The following is a 25,967-nucleotide window of genomic DNA, read 5'->3' as shown; positions in this document are numbered from 1 at the left end:
GCACTCGCAGGAGGGCTGACCATGAAAGAATGATGAGGCCTTGCCACCCAAAACCAAGAGGGGCTGGGGAGGACCTACAGATGAAGGAGAGTTAACAGCCAAGCTGGAAAAGGTCCTCTCTACCATCCAGGAGGCTAACAGGCTGGACAAAGCTCCCCTCTCCTCTCCCATAACTGCAGTCACCCAGGAGGAAAGTAGAGACCCCAACACAATACAAAGGCCCCCAGATGATACCAGCCCCGAGCTGTCCAGCACCAAAGCCCTCAAGGGAAGGGAACAATCCAAAAAATCAAGCCCGACTCCACACCCAAGAACCAGTGCTGACCTCAATGGACTGAGGAACAGCCTGTTCCAAGGGCAATGGAACAGATCCCACCAGGGACACTGACAGTGTCGGGAAGGGAGGGATACCAGACACCATCGGGCTCTCAGAGGAGATGCTCTGGGTCTGGCATTCCAAACCTGAATGGGTCTGAAGAGGAGAGTGAAGCCCCATGGATGGAGAAGGACCCCCTAGGCAAGTGATCTGGGGATGGTAACAAGACCAGCTCGATCTGGGCCTTGAGGAAACTCCACCATCCTGTCCATATCTGTGGGTATTAAACTTCTGGAAGACATGGACAATATGGAGGAATGCCCCGAATTATCTGGAGATCTAGATAATGTCCTATGATCCCTAGAGCGGGACTGACTCCGGCACATCAGATCCAATGACACAGATCTGGAGGGAGAGCTATCAATGACTATCAGATCCAAGACAACAATCAGATCCAAAGTCCTGAGAGTATCCAATGCTTTAGCCAGTGTGCTAGATGGATGTGACAAATGAGTTGTATCCTGGAAAGGCTTGCGCCGAGATGGATATGAAGACCTTTAAGGCGTTGAGGCCTTGGATCTGATAGGTTGAGCAGAGGCTCTCAGAGCAGAAGAGCCCAGATCCAAGGCCGTAGAGGCTGGGCTCAGATCAGGAGATCCCTTAGGAGGAGGTAAGGGCCTCTTCTTGGGATCCGGGAAGCTGAGGAGGGAGACCTGAACCCAGGGGACCACATTTAGCTAACCCCTTCAACAGCAATTTCTTTCTGCATTCCATGAGAGCCCTTGGATTGAATCCGGCACAGATGTAGCATTCAGTCTCAAGATGGCCCCTCCTAAACAATAAACACACTCTTCATGCAAGTCAGAATGAGGCATCTTTTGACTGCACGAGGAGCATATTTTAAAGCCAGAAGGCTTAACAGACATTCTGTCAAAGGCACACATGTGCAGACAAAGAGGCAGTACACACACAAGCACACAACCCTACTGATAAAGTAAACAGCAAAAAGCTAACACCTTAAAACTAAACTGCAGGAAATACTAAATAGAGCAACACCTAACTACTACTTTTTTTTTTAACTAAATAACTAGCTATAAGGGTGGGGAAGGGCCCAATGCAGAAAGGACAGGAACCAAACAGACACACTAAATAAAGTACAGGGAGGGGAGGAAACCTACAGCTGATGACACTGTTGTTGTCTTTTGGCTTTTCCCGGTTAGGGGTCACCACAGCGGAACTCCGGTCTGCTAATGATTGGCAGTAGATTTTGACGAACGCTGAGGTACCAGCTCAATGTTCAACCTTCAATGATGGCACGCCCATTTACGCATGTCTTTCAAATGCCCACCCAACCGCAGGGAGGACATGCAGACTCCACACAGAAGGCACTCCCCGCACTCCAGCCTAGAATCGAACGGGATAACCTCTTGCTGTGAGGCCGCTACCGCTGCACCACCATGGTTATCTACAGCTGATGACACTAAAAACTGAAAAAGATTCAAGACAAAACTATAGGACACAGAAGGATACAAAAAAACCCCAAAAGAAAACAAACCCTTATCTGCAAAAGAAGGCTTGAGCTACTGGAATTACGTTCTTAGCATTTTCGCGGCAAACAAGATCTGGGGGTTGCAGGTCAGCAGGGGACTGTAGGAAGGGGAGGAGCTTGATCTCTGGATCTGTCCATCAGTTGCCGGCTTGGATCCGAGGTCAGATCCAAGACCCATCTGTGATGAATAATGACACAGCATCAGATCTGGCTGTTATGACATACAATTAAATTATTAACTGGTTTCATGACACAGCCATTGTAGAGCAGCCACATGGTTAGAAAGATAGATTTGCATCAGTAATGAGTCCTGGCAATGCATGTTATTTATGTATAAATTTGTTTATTTTACCTTTTTAAGGAAATAGTTAGATTTAGATTATCTGATGAAGTTTTAAAGCATAATGCTGTCCACTGTTTTATGAATGAGAATTTTCATAGGAGAGAAATAGCCCCTAACTGTGTAGAGAATATTCCACAAAGTTCAGGCAATTACAGAATAGAAGAGTTTAATTACTGCTCTCAATGAAAAATATGTCTAAAATTAGTCATGTGTATTTAATTTACTTACATACAATTTACTCATTTTTGCTTGACAAAATTAGTAATTCATAAGTCCGTCGCCAGATATAAAAAATGAAAAGAATGTCACAATCCAGATGTAATATGATTGTATTAGGAGTATTATATATATATTGTTAGATTCCTTTGATAATTGACTATTCACAGTACTGGTATATGCATGAAATGCAATACAGAGAAATTTAAATAACATACAAATTTACAAACAGTAAATGATTTTCAAATTTCTGAATAAGATCTAATGTGACTTCAGTAGAGAATGGAATATACTATAAATACCATATAAGCATTTTCAATAGAGTTCAGTATTTAGTATGTTCAAAGATAATTTTTACTACCTTAAAATATTAGTTATTAGATAAATTCACTTAGAAAATTATGGCAAAAAATCCTCTGAGTATTTGGAAAAGATTGTATGCTTTGTTCTTACAATATACTGCATTTGTAAACTGCTAAAACTATTATGAACTGCAAAGTTAACAAGCATCTTTGTCACAGAATACACGTTGGACTGGTCTTTAACATAAATTCAAGTTGTTGACTTGTATGAAGTTAAGCAAACCACCAGCAGGTCATCTATGTGTCATATATTCCATTATTATTGTCAGATGCTAGACCTGTTAACTTGCAAGGTCTCTTCAAACAGCATATGCAAAATACAACTTGTAACTCCAAGCCAATGCACGTGACACTTTTCTTCATATACAATGCCAGGTTCTAATGGTTGTTCATTAGTCTACTCACCATAACTAGTGATTAGGTCATCTTGCAAGTCACCATTGAAGTTTCCACATAAACCACATGTTTTGCCAACAAATTCAGGACTCATTTTGATATATAATCCAGATTTCCCATCCCATGCCATTGTAAATGCATAATGATGCGTAACTAAGATATAACCAGCTAGTCTTTCAATCTGTACATTCCGGTGAACTTGTGGGAGCTGAATACTAGAAGCAGAACAGAAAACCATGTTCACATTAATGTTACTAATGCTCAGGAATAACTTCTGCTTGCAAACACAACATTATAAGATTCTTCTAAGCAAATCAGTCAAGTGCCATACAAGACACAATTCACATTTACCATGTAAATTATTGATATATATTCAAACCAAACTTTTAACTTGCACTGTCATCAGGTAATGCAACTTTTCCATAGTACAATGCTAGACAGCCTTTTTGTGGCTGTGTGAAATTATATGAACAAATCAGAGTACTTGGTTTTAAGAGCACAATAAAAACCTCAAGTCATAATCATCCTAATTCATAAGCCTGACACTGATCCAAGTAATAACAGTTATGGAGTCATCTTTTTTCCTCTTTTTTTGTCTGCTTGCAGCTAACCATCTACTGCCTCTGGTGATTTTCTCATCCAGTAAGTCTAGCAGTCTCTCCTTTCCTTCACCATACTAACTCTGACCCATGCACAAAGCCAGTGAGATGACTGAGCCACCTAGTGTACATGCATATTGCTCTTCAGGAGTGTTTTTCCTTGCATTAACTTCAACTTTGTCTGCATGCACTTGTAACGTCAAGGGTTAGATGTGCAATGGGACAAGCTGTAAGTAACAGCTTCCAATTCCCTGATGGTCTGACAGTGCTACTTGCACATCACCAGTCTTCACTAGAGTCAAGCATATGATGTGTCCAAGTGAATACCCTCCCAATCAGGCCAGACACATCCGTCCTCCCTTTAACAGTGACTCAGACTCCAGAAGTGTTACTGAACTGGAGATGCCTGTGCCATAGTCTGGCATTTATCCTTTTGCAACATGGTGCTAGATAATAATGGACCCATCTTGTTGATAATCCTAAGCACAAAATAGTCACGACTGCACTAGCTAAATGAATAAAAGGGTAATGCCTTCAAAATCATATTTGTTATCAGTTGAGTTTTGCACCAGTAGGGCAAACCCAATATATCTTAACACATGGCATAGATATAGAAGACTACAAACAGAAAACAGCCAAGATGTGGTGTTAACACATTTTTTCTATTTCAAGATGTTAATTCTTGTGGTGACTTCCAGCAGTTATTAGTTCATTCAAAGCATTACACCCTAAGATGTCCACACGATTTGTAAACAGAGTCTTTTCTGGCTCTCAAAAGATGTTGCAGGTGAGTAGACAGTGATTTCCTTTGTCCCTGTATATATGTTTTATTTGCAGCTTCAGTTGCAGGCACTTTATCCATCTTTCTAGTAATGGAATAATATCTCAAATAGAGAATGCTTGCATACTGTCATTGCATATGGTAATATTTTATACTTAGCTGTTTCTGCAAGGCCGTTACTTGTTTCTCTTAAAAACTAAATACACAGTTACAGTAGACTAAATTAAATACGTCTACTTTTATTGCAGTTTTAAAACATCTAAGCAGCAGAAGAATGAAAATTTGATTGGACTAAATCAAATATATTGGTACAATATTATGTTAACAAGTCGACACCAGACAGGCAGTCACTAAAACCATTAAGAGCCTAGCCAAATAAGCCCATTGAATAGCAATGAATTCATTTGTGTTCTCCCTTTTTGTCAAGAAGGGCACTTATAGGAAGTTACTAAAAACATAACAGAAAATCTGTGTGAGGGATTTAAAACACTGATCAGGATCTTTTGAAAGACAGATAAAGTAAAATTTAACTTAACAGCTGTAAAGGCCTAGTCAGCTAAATCGATTAGCTTGGACAGATGAATAATAGATTTCTTTGGGATGACAGGCCTTTGAGGACAGCATCCAGCAAACTAAGACTAGGGAAAGGGAGGATTGAAAATGCTGAGTTTCAAAGGTTATAAATCTGTCACATTAGAAAAACTGTTAAAATAATATCAGGTAACCAATACAATGGAAATAAGATCCTGTTCTATTTAAGAGCATCAAAGATTTAATTGCGAGCAAGGGGTATGAACCTTAGAATTATCCTGTTTAGTGGATCATGTATCAAAGTTATAAAAATAATTCCAAAACTTGTGACTGAATTATTTTACAAAGGTTTGAATTTAATTTAAGAGTTAAATGTTATGACTGAAATTTACAAAGTGGAGAAGAAAGTGAATAAATGTGAGCTGGAATTCATAGACAAATACTGCAAGGCAAAGACTGGCAGGATTCAAAGAAAGACGTGATGCACATCTCTTGTGAACTATGAGCCACCCCATGTAGAAAAGTCCTGAGTGTTAGTATTGTGTAAGTACACAGTACTCATCTTTGAATACCAGCCATAAGTCGATTCTAAACAGTCAGAAACCTGGCAGTTATTTAACTTTTATTTATTTACTTATATACTTATTTCTGAAAATGCTGTATCTGACTGTTTGATAAGGAGGTGTGTAATACAACAAAACATCTTTAAATAACTGCAAGTGGGACTTAGATAAATCATTTTGTAAATATAATAGTCATGTCCAAAATCATCAGCATGACGCACTTACAACAGCTTGAGAACAAAAAGAATAGAGAGAGTAAATAATAAGTCCCATGTAGAAGAGTGGGATCTGGCACTAGGCGACCTAGGCTGATGCCTAAGGCCTGCTGGCCGGGGATGCCACAACATTTCATATTTTTAATTAAAATAATTACAAAATATATATTTCTTCTGTATATGTGTACTGTGTATCCACTGACACACATGCTTAAACAATGGAACGTTCCCTTTAAGGTACACTCTGCATCTCTGCATGCCTCTTTAGTACGAAAAACTCATGCTTAACATTCCCTTTCCTGCTACTTCAAACACCTGTGAGAGAAATTAGCAAGCAAGCCCATTCCTTCAGTAGGTGTATGAAGAAAGTACAGTTGTGTACACTTACCATAAATGTAGATGTTTGAGTGTATTCACTGTTGCAGTCATCACATTTGGATTATTCCTGCCAGGGTTGCCCTCGGCCAGCCCGAATACCAGAGACTTAGTATTTCTGCATCGGTTGCTGTCACTTAATGACTGACTTCAGGTCGTCAGTAGTATAAAGTAAGGCAGACGATGCCATTACATCAGTTTTTCTTGCCCTAACCTATCAGGAGCCCCCAAGTAGGAGGCCAGGGTCTGGTGGAAGGAACCCCACCAGTGGAAAATAAATACCAATATGTCCCTTGAAAGGAAAGGAAAACAAGTTAGAAAGGTAATAAAAGGAGAAAGAGAAGAAAAGGGGGATGGAGGGAAGGAAACCAGGACTGTAAGAGTGAATGCACTCAAACATCGACATTTATGGTAAGTGTACACAACTGTACTACGTTCTTCATGTTTCACTGTTGCAGTCATCACATTTGGGTTGATTCCCAAAGCTGAAGAAAAGGGTGGAGGCCATCAAGGAAACTAGGGGCTGGCTAGGATGCCCTGCAAGACTGCAGAGGCAAACCCTGCCCTGGATTTGGAAAAGAAGGCAGGTGGTAATGCGTGGTAAAAGTGTGAACAGATGTCCAGGTGGCAGCCTCCAGGATGTACCTTGTGGGGATTCCTCTGAGGAAAGCTGCAGAGGTGGAGGCTGCTCTGGTGGAGTGTGTCCTGACCCCCTTGGGGGAGGCTTTCCATGTTGTTTGTAGCAGAAATGGATGCAGTGTGCTATCCATTTGGAAATGGTTTGTTTGGAAATGGCTTTGCCTTCTACCTCTGTAGCAAAGCTAACCAGCAATTTATCAGACTTTCTGAAGGATTTAGTCCTGTCTAAATAGAATCTGAACTGCCTGTGCACATCTAGAGAGTGAATAATCCTTTCCCCCTTGTTTTGGGGATTAGAAAAAAAGGTGGGCAAATGAATGAATTAGTTGAGAGCCACACTGGACACCACCTTGGGCATGAAGGATGGATTAGTTCTGAGGGATACTCTGTCTGCGTGAAAGATGATGAAGGGTTCCACAGCCATGAGTGCTTGCAGCTCAGAGACCCTCCTGGCTGAAGTGATGGCCAGAAGGAATGCTGTCTTCCAGGAGAGAAATTTTAGCTCTGGAGAAGAAGCTGGTTTGAAAGAGGGCAGGGTGAGCTTTTCCAATACAAAGTTAAGTTCCCAAGCTGGTGTTGGTGCCCTTCTGGGTGCCCTCAAGTTGTAGCCCCTCTTAGGAACTGTTTGATCAAAGGGTGTGAGAAAAGAGGCTGCTCAATGAGAAAATTAGCAGAAATAGCAGAGACATGAATTTTTATAGAAGAGAAAAAGAGGCCACTGTGTAGTAAGTTAGCTAAATAATGCAGGATGAAAGGGAGGGAGGGCTGTGCCATACTGGCTCCTTAGCCTGGATCCAGGTGCAGAACCTTTTCCATTTATCAGTATAAGACTTTCTGGTGCTAGGATGTCTGGCCTCATGGATAACATCCAGAACCTGTTTGCTGAGGCTGACAGATTTGTTCGGGGTTAGGGAATAAGCCAAGCTACCAAATTGAGTGTCTGCAATTGGGGGTACAAAAACTCCTCTTCCCTCTGGGTCAGGAGGTTTGGAATCTAAGGAAGATTGCCATGGGGGGTAGCAAGGACAGACTGCACAGCAAGAGGGTACCAGTGCTGGCAGGGCCAGTCTGGAGCTATAAGAATGGTCCTTGTTTTTTCCTCCCTTATCTTGAGCAGTACCCTGGGGATGAGAGGTAAGGGAGGAAAAGCACAGACCAATAGATTGACCCAGGGGAAGGAAAGGGCATACACTTTCCAAGCTATGCAGTGATGCTCCCTAATGCAGAATTTGCTGAGCTGATGGTTGGTGTGGGAGGCAAAGAGGTCGACCTTCAGGGTTCCCCATTTCTGAGTTATTAGGGTGAAGGTACTTCTGTTGAGTTGCCGCTCATGTGGGTCCAGAAGATTTCTGCTTAATTGGTCTGCCACAGAGTTGAGAGAGCCTGGTAGGAATTGTGGTAACAGTTGTAGTTGCATGGCAGAGGCTGTGTGCCAAAAGCTCATGGCCAGCCTGCATAGAGGGTAGGAGTGAGTCCCTTCCTGCTTGTTTATGTATCACATCACAGTGGTGTCTGTTTTGATCAGGAGAGCCCCTGGAGAGAGAAGGGGCTTGAAAGCTACCAAAGTGTGCTGCATAGCCATCATCTCTTTTTGACTGATGTGCAGAGGGATTTGCTGTGGGCTCCATTGGCCCTGCATGCATCTGCCATCCAGGTGTGCACCCCAAGCGTAGTCTGATGCATCTGCGGTGAGGGTCTGGGTGGCGGGGGGGTGAGGAGAAAGGCAGTCCCTTGTTGTGCGAGGATGCTGTTGCCCACCAAAGAAAATCTTTTCTGAGGCAAGGAATTATAGGTAGAAGATTTTCCAGATCTTAAGAGTATTAGCATCAAAGGATCTTAAGGTACCATTGAAGTTTCCTCATATGCAGTCTGGCATATGGAATGAGTAGTATGCAAGATGCTATGAATCCCAGAACTTGCAGGATCTTCCTTGCAGTTAGCTGGAGCCTGGTGGCTAATTGAGAGAAGTAGATTGTTAGGAAAATCTATTTCTCTGGAGTAAGGTATGCCATCTGGGAAGCTGTGTCCAGACTTCCTCACAGGAAGATTATCCTTTCGGTTGGCACCTGTTTGGATTTCTTTTCATTGATTGTGTACCCTAGGGAGGTTAGTGGGGTCTTTACAAAGGCCAGGTGCTTGAGCAGCTTCTCCTGGCTGTTTTCCTGTATAAGGCAGTCATCTAAGTTTGGGTAAATCTGAATATTTCTTTGTCTGCAAAAGGCAGTGGTTGGAGCCAGACATTTTTTGAAAACTCTGAGAGCAGTAGATAAGCCAAAGGGAAGTGCAGAGAACTGAAAGTGCTGAGATCCTGCCCTGAAGTGGAGATATTTCCTGCATGATTCCCTAATAGGAATGTGGAGGTATACCTCTTTTAGATCTAGGGTGGCTAGCCAAGTGTCCTTGGAGAGCATGGGTAGCAGCTGCTGGAGGGTGAGCATTTTGAATTTTGGTATCACCAGGAAGGTGTTGAGAATGGATAGATTGAGGATAGGGTGCCAGGTTCCCCCTTTTCTGGGGACCAGAAAAAGTCTGGAGTAGAAACTTTGGCCTGTTCTGCAGAAACGTGCTCTACTGCCTTCATAGAAAGCAGGGAAATTATTTGCTTTTGAGCCTTTGCCCACTGATTTGGGGGTAGATCTGGGAACCCTTCTGGGGTTGGAAGGGTGTGGTAGGAAAATTTGTATCCCTGAGACACAATATTCAGAACCCAGTGGTCCTTGGTAATGGTGGCCCAGGTGCTTGACTGAAAGGAGAGTTTTCCTCCTAGGGGTAAGTGAAGGTGGGCCGAGGGAGGGGTGAAGGAGATGAGTCATTGTGAGTTTTTACCATAAGGGGGTAGCTTAGAACTCCCTGGCTTTGAAGTGGAGGTAGTCCACTGCTTAGATCTCTGAATTCCTTAGGGCTGCTGTCTGGGGGGGTGGTCTGCTTCCATGGGGCCTAGGCTGGGCCAGTTTACTGGGAGCAGGAAAGGACCAGTGTTTGGAGGGATAGTGCCTGCTAAACCTAGAGGGCTAGACCTGCAAGAAATCCTTAACTGTTTGCATAGACTTTGCTTTTTCTTCCATCTTTTTTAAGACCTCTTCTGCCTTAGTGCCAAATAAGTGATCTTTGTACAAGGGGGCATCCAACAATTTAGATTTGACATGATCTGGCAGGGGCTGTTCCTTAAGCCATGCATGCCTTCTAATGACAGATCCAGTGATTGCTGCCCTGCAAGAAGCTTCCAGGCCATCAAAACCACAGTGTAAGGTGTGTTTAGTTACTTGACTTGCAGAATGCATTAACTCTTGTAAATCTTTAGATTCTGCCCAAGCAGGAAAATAAGACATTTTTTGTTTAAGGAGTTCCAAGGTATGTTGCTGAAATTTCAGCATACGGAACTGACAATTTAGTGTCCTTATAGCAAGAGTAGCTGAGGTGCATACTTTCTTACCCTATCTGTCCAAAGCTCGGGAATCCCTGTCTGAGGGGGTGGGATTCTTAGTAGAGGTTGCTTTAATTCATTTTGGCCCTTGAGAAATGACCTTAGGGTCAGCTGTAGAATTTTTAAAAAGATATTTGTGGGAGTCAGGGACTCTATAGTACCTGTCTTGTTTTCTGGGAGCAGGAAGAAGAGCATCAGGAGTCAATCTGGATTCGAGGAAAACATCCTCCACAACATCCAGGACTGGAGGATGGCCAAAGGTCTGTGTTGTGGAAGATCCAGGAATTCCCTGAGTCTCTTTTTAGACTGAGGGTAGTCCTGACTCTCCCATTGGAAATGCTCCCTTAATGTATGCAGGGTTTCCAAAGGAAAAATCTTCTGGGGGAGAGGTTGGAGGAATGGAATCCTCTGCATCAGAATCCTCATAAGTGGAGAGGGGTTGCAAGTGATCATATTCAGATGCTTCAGATTCATCTGACTCTTGTTCAGGCAGAAATACAGGAGACAGATCTATTTTCCTTGTGGAGGGGTAGCTTGGCTTCCTCTGATCAGCAAGATAAGGTCTTCCACCATTTTAAGCATATGAGACTGAGGCAAGGTAGCAGGCACCTGAGAGTGGGTTGTCGGTTTCTTGGGTGTGGTTCATACCCTGGGCCTAAGAAACTCGGTAGTTTTAGAAAGAACGGTAGTCACGAAAGAAGACGTTGGTTTGTGTCGAGATTCGGTAGTACGAAGGACTTCCTCAGAAGCCGTTGCTTGCTCAGTGGCTTTGGACCCATCCAAGGTTGAGATGACTGCAGGATTCTTAGTCGAAGAAGAGTTCTGTGGCATACCAGATTCCAAAAGGGTCTCAGTAGTGGCCTGCAAATCAACATAAGTGGGCATCAGGGGTTGCGAAGGCACCTCACTGAAGACCAGAGAACTGACAACTAGCTTAAAGGAAGCATCGTCGGTAGTTTGGACCTGGGTCTGTCTCTGTCTTTATCTTTACATTTTTTTTGGAAGATCTGCTGTCAGATGGCTTACCAAAGCCATATCGGAATTCGAGAACTGTAAGCGAAAACATCTGGCTACAATAAGGGCCCGATGATGGACAGTTCTGGCATTGAACAAAGCACATAAGCAACACTGAGGGACGTCATGGTCTGTGCCTTAACAAGTGAGGCAGTAAGAGTGGAAGTCTCGGTGTGGTATTTTTTTCCATGGACGAGACAATTAACTTTTTCTGACATCGGTTAGTGCAAGAAAAAAGGATCCCCAATGGGGTACTTAGCTTTAGAAGACTTCAACTTCAGTTCGGTAGATGAAACTCAGGTAGCAGCCAACCGGCACTCATGCGAACTGCTTCTGCTTCAGGCTCCATGGCAAAAAAGACTGATGTAATGGCATTGGCTGTCTTACTTTATACTACTGACGACCTGACTTCAGTCCTCAAGCGACAGCAACTGACGCAGAAATACTAAGTCCCTGGTATTCGTGCCGGCCGAGGGCTACCCTGGCAGGGATAACCCAAATGTGATGACTGCAACAGTGAAACATGAAAAACATCTGCTTCTACTTGCCATGTGTCTGTGTAATGCCCTAGTTAGGGTTGCCAGATAACTTAATTAATTTGTTCAGGCTCAAACCCTGTACATTGGTTACATAAGAAAAGAGCTTAAATCCTATGCACCATCACAGGTACCTTTTCAAGGAATGTCAGTTTCATTCCATTTTCAAGGAAATGAGTTTGTATTTTCAAGGATTTGAGTTTCACTGCATTTTCAAGGCATTGTGAGTTCCAAGGGAAGGGACTTTTACTGCTGATCATGCTAAGTCTATCTTCAATGTACACCTATTTTGTTTAACAAATGGCAGGCATCAGTGATGCTGCTACAGAATTTGAACGCAGTGTTAGTAGTACAACAGGTAGCCTATTTGCCTTTGGTACAGAAGGTTGTGGGTTCTACTCCCAAACCATGTCAATGGATTGCTGATACTGTGGTGGTATTTGCGTGGGAATGGGGTATTGCACTCCTGTGTGTCCTCCTTTGAATGAGATGCCTAGTAACTATGAAACCATTGTCAGTTTACCAGCTGTTCCCTAGTGAAATATTACCAGCTTACCATTTTTTAAATGTACCATAGGCAATTTATTCTTCAAGGGCAGCAGGCACCAAATTTGTTGATGAAACACTGAAATGTAAAGTTGTTTGCCAGCAGCAACCTTTTCATTAGTTACACTTCTCTTTAATGTGGAATTATTCAGATGACTTACTTCTGCAGAGATTCTGAAGATGTTGAATTAATAGACAAAAGCGCTCAACCATTCAGCTTTTATTTGATGGTATTTTTTAGTGTTTTTCAATGGAATTAAAGGGACTTGTGTACATGGAAGCTACTTGCCGTGTACTGAGTTTATTCTGAGGAAATTCTGCATATTTACTGATATGGTTTGATTGTAATGGCAGATGTTTGGGTGGCCTTTTATGAATGAAATGTAGTTTTGTCATTATTGCTTCATACGTTTTGTTTCATTGCTTACTGGTAAAATGTTCAAAACTACAAATTTAAAACAAACTCTAACAAATGGTGCTGTATAATACAAGGAAATCAGTTTTCCAGGAGAGAAATTGCATTTCTGAAGATGCTGCTGGTTCAAAAGGAGGAAGAGTTAACTTTTCCAAGACGAAATTGAGGTCCCATGCAGGTACTGGTGGTTTTCTGGGAGGTTTGATATTCTTTATCCCTCTTAGAAATTGTCTTAGCAAGGGATGTGAAAACACAGGTGGGTCACAGTTGTATTTTGCTGAGATTGCTGAAGCGTGAATTTTTATGGAAGAATATGAGAGGCCACTATGAAACATTTCTGCCAAGTATTCTAATATCTGTGGTATGCTCATTACTGATGCATCCTGACCCTTGTTGGTATTCCAGATGATGAATCTCTTCCACTTGGCCGAATAGGTTTTTCTGGTGGAAGGTCTGCGTGCTTCCAGCAAGATTTCTTGCACTTGTTCGGAAAGAGAGGTATGGGTGAAAATCATGGAACCCTCCAAGCTGTCAGCTGCAATGTTTGCAGGTTTTGATGAACAGTCCTGTAATTGTGCTGTGTTAGAAGCAGAGGCCATTGAGGCAAGGGCCACGGTTTGGTGTGAGTTATGCTCAGTAGCAATGGATACCAGTGCTGCCTTGGCCAGTCTGGAGCTATCAAAATTCTTTTCGGTTGTTCTGCTTTGATCTTCAGTAACACCTTGGTCAGTAATGGCAGAGGAGGGAATGCATAAATTGTTAGGGAATTCCAGCTGAAGGAGAGGGCATCTGTTCTCCAGGCTAGAGGATGGTGCGTCCTTGAACAGAACTTCTCCAGGTGATGATTGAGGTGAGAAGCAAAGAGATCTATGTCTGGCTTTCCCCATGCACTTGTTATTTGTGAGAAAATGTATGGATGCAGCATCCATTCGTGCGGATCCAAGAAATTTCTGCTCAGCCTGTCCGCCAGAACATTGTCCTTGCCAGGAACAAACTGGGATTGCAAGTGGATGTTCAGCTTCAGGGACTTTTCCCAAAGAGTCATTGTTAGTCTGCAGAGGGGGTAAGAGTGAGTGCCTCCCTGCTTGTTTATATACCACATGACAGTGGTGTTGTCTGTCCTTATTAGCAGATGACCTTGTTGAAGGAAATTCCCGAAGGCCTCGATAGCATGTATCACTGCCAACATCTCTTTCTGATTTATGTGTAGATGCATTTGCCTGGGAGTCCATTGCCCTTGAATGCATCTGCCCTCCATGTGCACCCCCCATCCATGATCTGAGGCATCTGTTGTAATGGTTTGACTTGCTAGAGGTTTGTTGAAAGACATGCCCTTGTTTAAATGACTTGCTTGAGCCCACCACAAAAATTCCCTTTGCAGGCATGGAATGAGTGGTATTACGTCTTCTAGATTTTGGCTGTGTTGAGACCATAAGCTTTTTAGGTACCATTGTAGCTTTCTCATGTGTAGTCTTGCCAGAGGTACCAGAAGAATGCAAGATGCCATGAACCCCAGGGCCTGCAGGATTTTCCTTGTGGTCAGCTGGGTGAGCTTTGCTAGGCTTTTGAAGTAATCTGGTAAATGTTCTTGTTTCTCCTCTGTGAGGAAAGCCATTTGTGATTGTGTGTTCAATTTGGCTCCTAGAAAAATAATCTGCTGGGATGGCAGTAGTCTTGATTTTTGGATGTTGACTGTGTATCCCAAAGCCTGTAGTAATTGAATTACATAATCCAAGTGTCTTATCAAGGTTAGTTTGCTGTCTGCTTGTATAAGGCAGTCGTCCAGGTAAGGGTATATTTGAATTCCCTGGAGTCTGCAATGTGCAACTACTGATGCCAGGCATTTCGTGAATACTCTGGGCGCAGTAGATAAGCCAAACGGCAATGCTGAGAATTGATAATGCTCTGATCCTGCAAGAAATCTGAGGTATCTTCTGCAACTGTGTCTGATTGGGACATGAAGGTATGCCTCCTTGAGGTCCAGAGTAACCAGCCAAGATCCCTTGCCCAGCATGGGAAGGAGTTGCTGTAAAGTCAGCATTTTGAATTTTGGCACAATGAGAAAAGTGTTTAGAGCGGACAAATCCAGTATAGGTCTCCATTGCTTTTCTTTTCTTGGAACAAGGAACAGTCTTGAATAGAATCCCTGGCCTTGTTCCTGAGGAGGAACCTTTTCTATTGCTTTTATTTGTAACAACTTTGAAACCTGTATGAGTGCCTCTGCCCTTTGATTTTGTGGCAGGTTTGGCATGCCTTGTCTGGTTGGTAAGGTATGGAAGTGGAACCTGTAACCTTGGTCTACTATGTCCAGAATCCATTTGTCCTTGGTTAAAATGTTCCAGTTCTTTGAGAATAAGGATAATTTTCCGCCTAAAGGTGCTTCTCTTTGAGCCTTGGTGGGCGGGGTGAAAGTCAAGTCATTGTGATTGCCCCTGTGGTGCAGCTGAACTCCCTGCGCCACTTCTCTGATTTGGAGGTTGCCATTGGCGGCCCCTGTAAGAGCCTCGGTATTGCCCTCTACCTCGAGCACACCTGCTTTTTCCCCTTTGAAACTTGTCAGTGTCTGGAAAGGACCAATTCTTTGAAGGCCAATTCCTGCTGAATCTAGGTGGCTGAACCTGGAGGAAATCCTTGACTGTCTGTACTGATTTAGCCTTTTCCTCAATAGACTTCAACACATCCTGTGCAGTAATACCAAAAAGCTTCTGTTTTTCCAGAGGTGCATCTAGGAGCTTTACTTTAACATGATCTGGCAGTGGCTGTTCTTTCAGCCAAGCATGTCACGATAACGCCCCTGTCATAGCTGACCTACATGAAGCTTCCAATGCATCATAACCACACTGAAGAAAATGATTGCTAACCTGCTGAGTGTTATGAACCAAATCCTGCAATGCCTTTCTATCTATAGGCCCAGGAGAGGCTAGCTTTTTCTGCAAATCATCCATTAAGTAATCCTGGTACTGAAACATATGAAAAAGACAGTTAAGTGACCTCATGGCAAGGGTGGAAGAGGTATAAACTTTTTTGCCCCATCTCTCCAGGGACCTTGATTCCTGTCTGCGGGCAAAGGGTTTTGGCCGAGGAAGTAGCCACCCTTTGGGCCCCTGAGAAATAGTTTCTAGATCCACAGAGTGGGCCTTAAAGAGATGTTTGTGAGTTTCAGGAACCCTGTAATATCTGTCTGGCTTGACAGGAGCAGGAGGGAGAGAATCAGGGGAAGCACTGGAGTCTGAGTATACATCATCCAAGACAGCCAACACTGGAGGAATAGCTAATGGTCTGTGCTGGGGTAACTTAAGGAAGGTATGCAGCCTTTTCCCGGAGTCAGAAAATTCCTGGCCCTGCCACTGAAAATGTTCTCTCATGGAGTGGAGAACTTCTCCGAAAGAAATATCCTCTGGAGGAGAGGCAGAAGGAATTGATTCCTCAGCATCAGAGTCCTTGTAGGCCTGGAAGGATTCTTCCTGGGTATCTGAGTGCTCAGAATCCCTAGAGGCTTCATCTGAAGAGAGGGTATCTGGCTGTTCTGTCCTAGGTCTTTTATCTGCAGGAGGCTGAGAACCCCTGTCTGGGTGCGACTGAGAACCTCTGATTAGAGAGATTAGATCAGCAGCTAGGGTCATGATCTGTTTATCAGAAGAATGGCTCTGGAGAATAGTTTTAGGAGGATGGGCCTTAGCCTGGCTGGCAGCCTTTGCATGTGTGTAGGCCTTGATGGACATGGAGACCAGAGGCCTAGCTGCCCCACGTGCAGGAGTAACTTTATCCACTGGAATGGTGTCGGGTAATTCTAGAGCTTCGGTTTCGGGAGGAAAGTCCACAACCAGCACCGGGAAAGCCTCCGGGACCGAAGTACATGGTAAAGCGGTGGCGTCGGCCTGGAGCGGTTGAATTACCACCTCCGAAGAGGCCGATGCACTCGCGGTAGGCTTGAGAGTGGTATCGGTGGACGACGCGGGACGAGGATGTCGGTCCCGGTCCTTACGTTTTTTGGAAATATGTGCTGTCGGTTGTTCCAACGGCATGATATAAGCGTAATTTTCGCCAAAAAAGTCTTCGGCAAATTCTGCCCGGCGCCTGAGTGTGCGCTTATTAAAGCAAGCACAGGCAGCACAGGCCGAGACGTCGTGGTCTGGGTCCAGGCAGGGAAGGCAGTAAGAGTGGAAGTCCTTATGAGGTATTTGTTTACCACAAGACAAACAATTATTAACCTTTTCAATTTTTTCTGACATTGGCTGAGGCAAGAAAAATGTTCCCCAATGGGGTACTTAGCTTTTTGATGACTTCGGTAACTGAAAACACAGGAGCTGACCGACCGGCACTTGCGAACTGCTTCTGCTTCGGGCACCTCGCGGCAAGAAAGACTGAAGAAGATGGCGTCGGCGGATGCCTTTATACCCCAGCCGCTCTGATGTCGGGGAGTAGGCGGCATCGGCCGACGCCAGACCCGGACTTTGGAATCCGGCCGACCGAAGGGCTGCCTGAGGCAGGACAACCCATATGTCAGGACTGCAGTTGCATTCTTGAAGGACATATATCCATTCCTGCGCTGTAGTGCGATCTTGGAGTTGGTATATTAAAATTACAGGGGGTGTGGGGGTGGAGCCCCCCTGCTAGCAGAAAAAAGGAAATGTTATTTTCCTTTTTTCTGCAGTAGCACTGTTGTCGGTATTTCGTGTGTCGGGCTTTTGGTGTCGGCGATGTGGGTGTCAGGGTTGTAAGCGGTTGGTCTTCTGTAGGGGATCTATATATATATATATATATATATATATATATATATATATATATATATATATATATTTATATCTATATATAGTTACCTATTGTATTCTCAAAAGCCGACAATGTCGACTCTGACATTGTCAACACAAGAATAGCAAAAATGCAGAATGTCTAATGGGTAAATGGAAATCTCTGTAAATGGAAAGCTGTTTAAAACATAACAAGTTACAACATATATATAATATATATATATATATATATATATATATATATATATATATATACACAATACATATACATACATGTATAAATATATATATATATATATATATAGAGAGAGAGAGAGAGAGAGAGAATTATCACTTGGATTTTTGAAAACTACATATTACTGCATATTCCTAATACTGATATTTTAAGTATAGAAATTATTTTGTATACATTTTCATTATACTGGTCAAATAATTACACCTGGAATAAGAGTGAGAACATTTTTTTTTACTTGAATAGTATGTCTGGCAAATTTAAGAAAAAATGTTTTGATAAGTCATTAGCTTGAAAGATACTGCTTGAGAAAATTTGTTCTATTCATTGGTAAAATATTATTATTGTGCCTTAATATGTGTAATGCTTGAATAGGTGTCCATGTAGTGTTTTTGGGTGTGCCTATTTTGCTTTATTATGAAAGTAAATCTCTGTCCTGCATCATGGCTTCTATTAGTGTCAACTATGTAGGACTGTAGGTTGGCATTTATAGTGCTATTTTGTCTGCAGAATGTAAAGATTTTAAAAATAAAAAAATATATAATTGAAACATATAATGCAGATTTTGTTATAACTGTATGTATATATATATATATATATATATATATATATATATATATATATATATATATTGCCATTTTTATGCTTGTAAATTTCCTGAATGGCTATGCTTTGGAACAGACCAGTTTCCTCTATTATCAGTATGACATGAAACAATGCTCTTTTAGAAACTAACAGCAAAAGTAATATATAACAATCAATCAGTCATGAAGATTCTGCAATGGAATATCTTTTATATGATCTAATCTATTCATTCATTCCATCTTGGGATGAGTTAATACATTCTACAAGACAAAAGCTGGACTAACCCAGTTAACAAATGTCAATAAATAAATAAAATCTTTACTGCATTACTCAAGCATTTACTATACAATTTTGCAAATAAAACATTCTGTCTGCTAGAAAACAAAAGGGTCAAACATACTATGACTTTGAATTTTTCTGTATAAAACACTGTCATACTGAAATCCAACTGGGTTCATTTCTAGTAGCAGAGGGAGAGGATGGACTCTGAAAAGATTTGTGCAGTGTACAAAAAAACCTTGCCTTACTCATAACTAAAAAAAAGTCTGATTTGTGTTTTGAAAGCTGGAGTCTGCTATGTCAAGTTAAACTATACCATCAGCAGTTGCTGTACAGAGCAAAGCGGTGTTTGTGTAATTTCCTTCTGTTGCTGTTCTTGAGAAGCATTCATTATGTACTGTTTCTGGTCCTACAGGTTGTAGGAGCTCACAAGATAAATGTAAATGTCATTCAACTTTCTTTGTAGCACCCTTTACACCTCTATGTAAGAATGCCTGTAAAGTACTACAGGAAATAATTCAGTTTGCTGCACAGGGAAGAAACTTGCTACAATTTCTTTTGATTATAGAATATATTTTGAAATGTACTTAATCACCACTAAAGATGCCTTGGTAGCATCTTTCAGTTACTGCATTATTTTACAAGAACAATATATCAGTTCATATGCAACTCACAAAATGGTTGCCCATTCCTATTGTGACGTAATGCACCGCTCTTTATCCCAAGCCAGCTATCATGGAGCCCCAATCTTCACCACCGACATCGGTGAGAGGTGGTCACTAAGAACAGGAATGGATTTACACAGTATTTCAAATGTCAGCTCTCTGCATTCAACAACATTTCCCCCAAGAGCACACAGGGAACACACTCCACTGGGACTGGACTCTCTGTCTCTCCAGATCCCAAACAAGACCCATCTTGGAGCATTGTGGCCCAATTCCAAGTATCTGGCACACACACTGGAATATATATATATATATATATATATATATATATATATATATATATATATATATATATATAATGTGTGTGTTTGCGTGCACTATGGGTGACCTCTATCCAGATTACACCAGCCAAATACTCTAAGGCACCTATAAGTGGTAACCAATTATACTGTGTCAAATACTGATACAAATGGTAGAGTGTGACTGAAGCAGTAAGGCTTTTTGGAGTGGCCCCAGTGACACTGAAATAAGCACAGGTACTCTCAAGATATTAAAAATATTCACTAAAAGACCAGCCACAATGAAAAAGTATAAAAAATATTTAATAATGGATAATAAAAATAGAAAACAGGAAATACTTAATATTTAGTTACAACAACATCAGAGTTTTCAATCACAGGAAATATAAAATAACACAGTTGGATAGAATCTCACAAACAGAAAAAGTAATAATACTAATCTCATGGTACTTTTCCTAATAAACCTAAAGAGAAACTGTCCCTAGTTAACTCACTTAATATCACAAGGCAAGATGTACTGCTGAGATGTTCACTTGCACAAGGCAAGATGAGGTACTCCATACAGTGAAATGTACAACCAACAAGTACTGAACAACTGAACTGTGATTACTAATGTCATGCTGCCAGTCCAGCTGTCTGGAATTTTGTAAATAATTCTATATCATTTGTGAATATTGATATGATTTATACAGAACTGTATGTTATGTACTGAGCTTCAATAATGTAACCACAACATACCCTGCTGGAACATAGAGGATTAACCTGCAAAACTTAATAGTTGAGGTTAAGTTACTTTATAGCTGGGCCATAAATAAAATATGTTATCTCTCAGTTTCAGTTCAATAGCAGGCACAATATCTAGAGCTAGTAGTTTTTCTCTATTGTCTTGAAAGAAAAGTAATCACTAGGTTTAAAATACAAAGTGTTTTATTGTTTTATGACTTCCAAGATCTGGCAAACATCTGAGAGATATGTATTTTTAACACAGAGATGTGAAATTCTGTTAAGTTTCTGTTTAGCCTGGGAACTCAAGTCAGATGACAAAGAGTGATGTCATCCAAGCTGGCCCAGCAGTAATGTTTGAGATTAATGTGGGAACTCTGTCTGAGAGAGACTGTGCATTTTGTACTCTGTCTTAGACCTAGCAAGAATATCCACTCATCATCATCATCAACTGCACTTGCTCTGTAAGTAAGACTTAGGGCATAGCATCTCTCTTAGATATAGTTAGGAATATAGTAAAGATTAGTTTAGATGTTTTCTGTATTTATTTGAGACTGTCCTGCAATGTTGTTTTAAAATATTTCCTGTGATTTTGAACTCTGAAGTTACTGTGTTGACTTATTGAGTATTTCCTTGTTCTTTTACTATTTATTATTAAATATATTTAAACCTATCTTTGTAGCTGATATTTGTGAGACATGTTTAAGCTCTTAGAGTACTTGCATATACATTTGGTGACACTATATAGGCTACTCCTAATAGCCTGGCGCTTGGTCAAAACTACCATTTGGATTATTAGTAACATTACACAGTAGGATTGGACACCCTTTGTTAAGGGCTTAGAGTAGCTGATAAGAGTGGTTGGTGGCAGTGATAACTACCTTATAGTCTGGGCAGAAAGGGGCATAGCTAGTAAACCCATGCCAGCCTTTCCCATGTGTGTGTGTGTGTGTGTGTGTGTGTGTGTGTGTGTGTGTGTGTGTGTGTGTGTGTGTGTGTGTGTGTGTGTGTGTACATAAATCAAATCTCAAAGTGTGTGTGTGTCAGCTACTTGGGCCAGGACATGAAGCACTGGTTAGACAGAGATGGTGCTGGAGGTTTTGGCTTGACCACTCAGCTGAGATCTTAACCCTATAGCTGTGCCAGTGGGTAGTCTTATTGGGGATCTGGGGAAAGAGGCAGAAACCAGCCCCAGACTGACTGTGGCCTCTGTGTGCTCTTAAGGGAAATTGCACTTTACTGTGTGTGTACTTGTCATCCTCCCATTGTGTATGTCCCCCACTGTTGCCAGTGGTGAGAATTGAGGCCCCTCAATTACTGGGCCGGTGCAGGGGTATCACAACTGACATAGATCTTTTATATATCATATTCCAAACAAAACCAAAAACTGCTGCCAGAATTCCATCCTTCAGCTGGTTGTAGAATTACATCACATCTAGTCACCTGACTCTGGCACAGTTCACATTTAGAACTCTGTTAAAATTCTGTGGCAGCATTTTTTAACATCAGCAACTGTTACAAATACATTTTTAATACAAGCATCTGTGCAAATTAATGTGACAGTCAAATGACACAAGATTATTTACAAAAATTCAACCAGCCATGCTGGCATATGCCACACATGCACTGTCCCACTTCTCCTGGTACAGCTGGCAGTACCTCAGCATCACATCTCTCCCCTCTTTGAAGACTCAATCTAGGTTTTCAAGTGACCATGGAAAATGTTGCTTGGGAGGAATGGGCCTGTCTGGGAACACATTAACCTATACCTAATCTTTAGAATCCATCTGCATTGGCATTGCTGCAATCTGTACCAGCTAATACAGGGGGCCTTTCCATACCCCCTTTAAGCTTTTGGAATGCCTGCTCACAGGCTGGGGTCCACAGTACTTTATATGGCCTGTTTTTCCTTGTCAGGTCTGTGAGGGGAGCAGCTATTGTACTATAATTGGGAACAAACTTTCTACAGTACCTAGCTGTCACTCAGTTGATTTTTGGTAACAGGGGCAGGCCACGCCTGAAAAGCTTCCACCTTAGCAATTTCTGGTCAGGTCTTACTACTCCCCACTCTATGTCTCAGGTAAGAAACCTCTGCTACACCCACCTGACACTTACTGGGCTTAATGTTCATCCCTGCCCTTTACAGTCTGACCAGGACCTCCCTGACATGCTGAGGCTTCACTATGTTAACACAGTACAATTTATGCCCCTGCCTCTTGCCAAGCAGGTATACCATATAATTAATGTCACTGACTTTCCTTACACTTAAAAGGGTTCCTCCCAAGCTGCCTGCAGCTTACTGTGTTTGACAGGAATGAGCACCATAACCTGTTGTTCCACAGCATACTCTTGGGCTTGAGCCTTCCTGTCATACCAAACATTTTTCTGCTGTTGGGCTGCTACCAGGTTCTCCTGAGACAAGCTCATGAGCTCCCACCTTGTTGAGTTTTAGGCTATATGCCACAATGGGGTCCTTGTGGGATTCACACACAGGCTCCCAATCATCACAACTCAGATCTAAAGGCCCCCTCACCCTATGATCATACAGCAACTCAACAGGTGAAAACCCTGTTGATTCCTAGGGTACCTCCCTGTTTGCAAACAGTAAACAGAGCAAATATCTGTCCCACTCTCTCTTGAACTTGTCTGCATATGCCCATAGTATGGTCTGCAGCATACAGTTTAACCTCTCCACAAGGCCATTAGTCTAGGGATGGTAGGGGGGTGTTTTTTAGGTGTTTCACCCCACAACACTTCCACAGACAAGCCAGCAGGTCTGACATAAAATTGGCACCTCTGTCAGTCAGTGTTTCCTCTCTGGAAACCTACCCTGTAAAAATCTCTAACAAAGCATTTGCCACCTTCTCTGCCTCAATGGAGGACAGAGCCACCTTCTCAGGGTATCTGGTAGCATAATCTACTACCACCAAGATATAATTCTTCCCTGTGAAACCTGGGGTACTTAGAGGCCCCACAATATCCACAGCTACCCTCTGAAATGTCTCCTCAGACACAGGCAGAGGCATCAACAGAGCTTTGGCTTTGTCTCCTGTCTCACCTACATTTTGGCACTGCTCACAGGTCCTGCAGTACCCTGTTACATCCCTTGCAATCCCAGACCAATAACTATTCTGCATAATACAACTCTTGATATGCTTTATACCCATATAAACTGCAAAAAGAATGTTATGGGCTATGGCTAGAAGTGCCAGACTATAGGCTCTGGGCACTACCTACTTCTGTATTACCTCACCCTCTAGCCCTCACTCAGGGTCCACTATCTGTACAGTAACCCTTTTTTCCAGTATACAGACTCCCTTTTCCTTGAGCATCAGGTGCCTCTTTATCTACCGCCTCAAACCTTGTTAAGTAGGATCCGAAAGCTGTGCCCATCTCAACTCTACCTTTGTAACTCCTCCTAGCACCCCTTCCACAGAAAGCCTAATATCTTCTGAAAGTGGTGCCTCACTGGCAACATGGGTACTACTGCTCACCTCTGTCCTTGCAGTCATCCTGTCCATGGTTACATTGGTACCTACCAGCAGCTGTGGTTCACTTTCAGGCTCACTACTACAAGATAGCTTCTTCCCTGAAATAACCACATCAACAGCCACAGCTTCAGGCATGGGGGTCTGTCTGGGTCATCCCCAGGCTACCAGACCTACCTGTCTGTCTTCAAGCCTGACTGCATGTAACTGAATGCACACAAGGTACTACATTATCAAAATCATTCCATATTAAGACATCTGCGTGGATATCCTCAAACACACCTACCTGCTTGTTCCCTTTTCCACCCTCTCAGTCAAGGCGAACCTTAGTCAAAGGTATTTGGAATGGGGTCTCCTAACGCTCTAACTGGTGTGGACTGCCCAAACAAGTACTGCTCTTCTTTAACCATGCAGGCTTTACAAATGTTTTGCCAGAGGCTGGGTCTCTCTTAGCAATGGCCTGTCTTCCATCTACTATGATAGGCTACAAATGCCAGTGATAGTTTGGTACCCCTGTTATCTCCAGACAACTTACTACTGGCACCCTGTTATTCCCACTTACTGTCTTCCTCACCTTTTGTTCCCTGCCTTGCTTCAGTGGACATTTGTATACTACATGGCCCCTCTGGTTACATTTAAAACATCTAACCATTGATCCTGGCCATGTATCTGAACTAGTGGCTTCCCCTGTTACTGGTAGACTCAGTTGGAGTGATTTAGGCTGCCCACCATGGGTTCCCTTATATCCATGTGCAGCACTGGGTATCCCTTTCTTGTGCAGTGATGCCCTGTTTGCTAAATAGAGATCCTCTTTTCTCCCCAGCTCATCTGCAGAGTTACATTTTTCGTCTGCCAACCAGATTTTCATGTCCTCAGACAAAGTGCTAAGGGCTTCTTCCCTCACCAAAAGGTCTGCCAGCCTCTCGAAAATGGTGACCTGACATCCACTCACCCATCTATGAAAGCAAGTGCTTAACTCAGCAATATAATCGCATGCACTTTTATCTGCCTTGTGTCTATGCTCATGAAACGTTTATCATTAAGCTTCAGGTGTCAACTTATAACAGTCTAGAAAACATTGTTTTACTCTAGCATAATTTAACAGTCAGTATCAGACAATTTAGAAACAGCAGTTACAGCTTTACTATGGAATAAGGAGGTCAGGAACTTTACCCAGAGCTCTTGGTCAACATCATACTGTTTACATAGCCCTAAAATATATGAATAAAACTATCAAAATCGATATCATATTTAAATTATGGAAGAAATTGACTGCCCTTTATTGCTTCTGGGGTATAGTTAATGCCTTCCCCATTACCTCCATGACCCTGGCAAAGGGTCAGTATCTCCTTTTCATGCTGATGCTGATTCTCCTTTTCTTCAGCCTCCAAATGTTTCTCTTCGGTCTCCAAACATTTGGTGTCCAGTTCATACTGACTGCTTCTCCCTTTCTTCAACCTCCAATCACTGCAGCCTCTCATTTTCTTCGATCTTGAAATGCCACAGTCTCTCTTTTTCTTCGGTCTCCAAACATTTGGCCTCCAGTTCATGTTGACGCTGCTTCTCCCTCTCCTCAGCCTCCAAACATCACAGTCTCTCTTCAGTCTCCAGTTCAAATCTCTTTAAATGCAGATGGATATTTAAGTCTTCTGAGGAAAAGGATAACTGTCCTGTTTCTGAAGGCTCCACATCCCCATCACCAGACTAGCTATCTCTCTGCTTGCTGGACTGTGCTGCAGCTGCAATTAAGGCTGTAATCATATCCTTTGTCAAGGTGGCATGCACCAGTCCCCTGGCTTTGCACACCTTGGCCAACTGATTGTTTGCCAGCTTCCTACAGACTTCTGATGACATCTTTGCCTGCTTTCCCTGACTAAACTAACAAAAATAAATAAAACTGGTGTGACGCTGAAACTCTGAATGTTTATCTTGTGGCTATTGAGAGTACACACACCTTCAGTGACAACTGCTTACAGGCTACTGAAGTTCAACCAATCTCACCGCTGCCACCAATAAAATGTGAAGTGATGTGCCCCTCTTTATTCCAAGCCAGTGATCAAGGAGCCCCAATCCTCACCACCAACACTGGTGAGAGGCAGTCACTAAGAATAGGAATGGATTTACA

The 25,967-nt window shown here is 42.4% G+C and overlaps 1 protein-coding gene across 2 annotated transcripts in view; it reads right to left on the bottom strand.

The window, feature by feature from the left end:
• OTOG (otogelin) overlaps positions 1-25,967 on the bottom strand; it is a 2,079,396-nt gene that overhangs the window by 1,799,106 nt on the left and 254,323 nt on the right. For both annotated transcript variants that reach the window (XM_044082876.1, XM_044082877.1), the window contains exon 8: positions 3,192-3,397. In XM_044082876.1, the coding sequence (XP_043938811.1) occupies positions 3,192-3,397 (206 nt within the window). The remainder of the gene's footprint in view (positions 1-3,191; positions 3,398-25,967) is intronic.

This window comes from Protopterus annectens, chromosome 9.part0 (genome assembly GCF_019279795.1).
Source record: "Protopterus annectens isolate FY-2018-M chromosome 9.part0, PAN1.0, whole genome shotgun sequence".
Lineage (NCBI taxonomy): Eukaryota > Metazoa > Chordata > Ceratodontiformes > Protopteridae > Protopterus > Protopterus annectens.
Note: the sequence above shows the minus strand (reverse complement) of the source record. Positions and strands in the feature narration are given on the sequence as shown.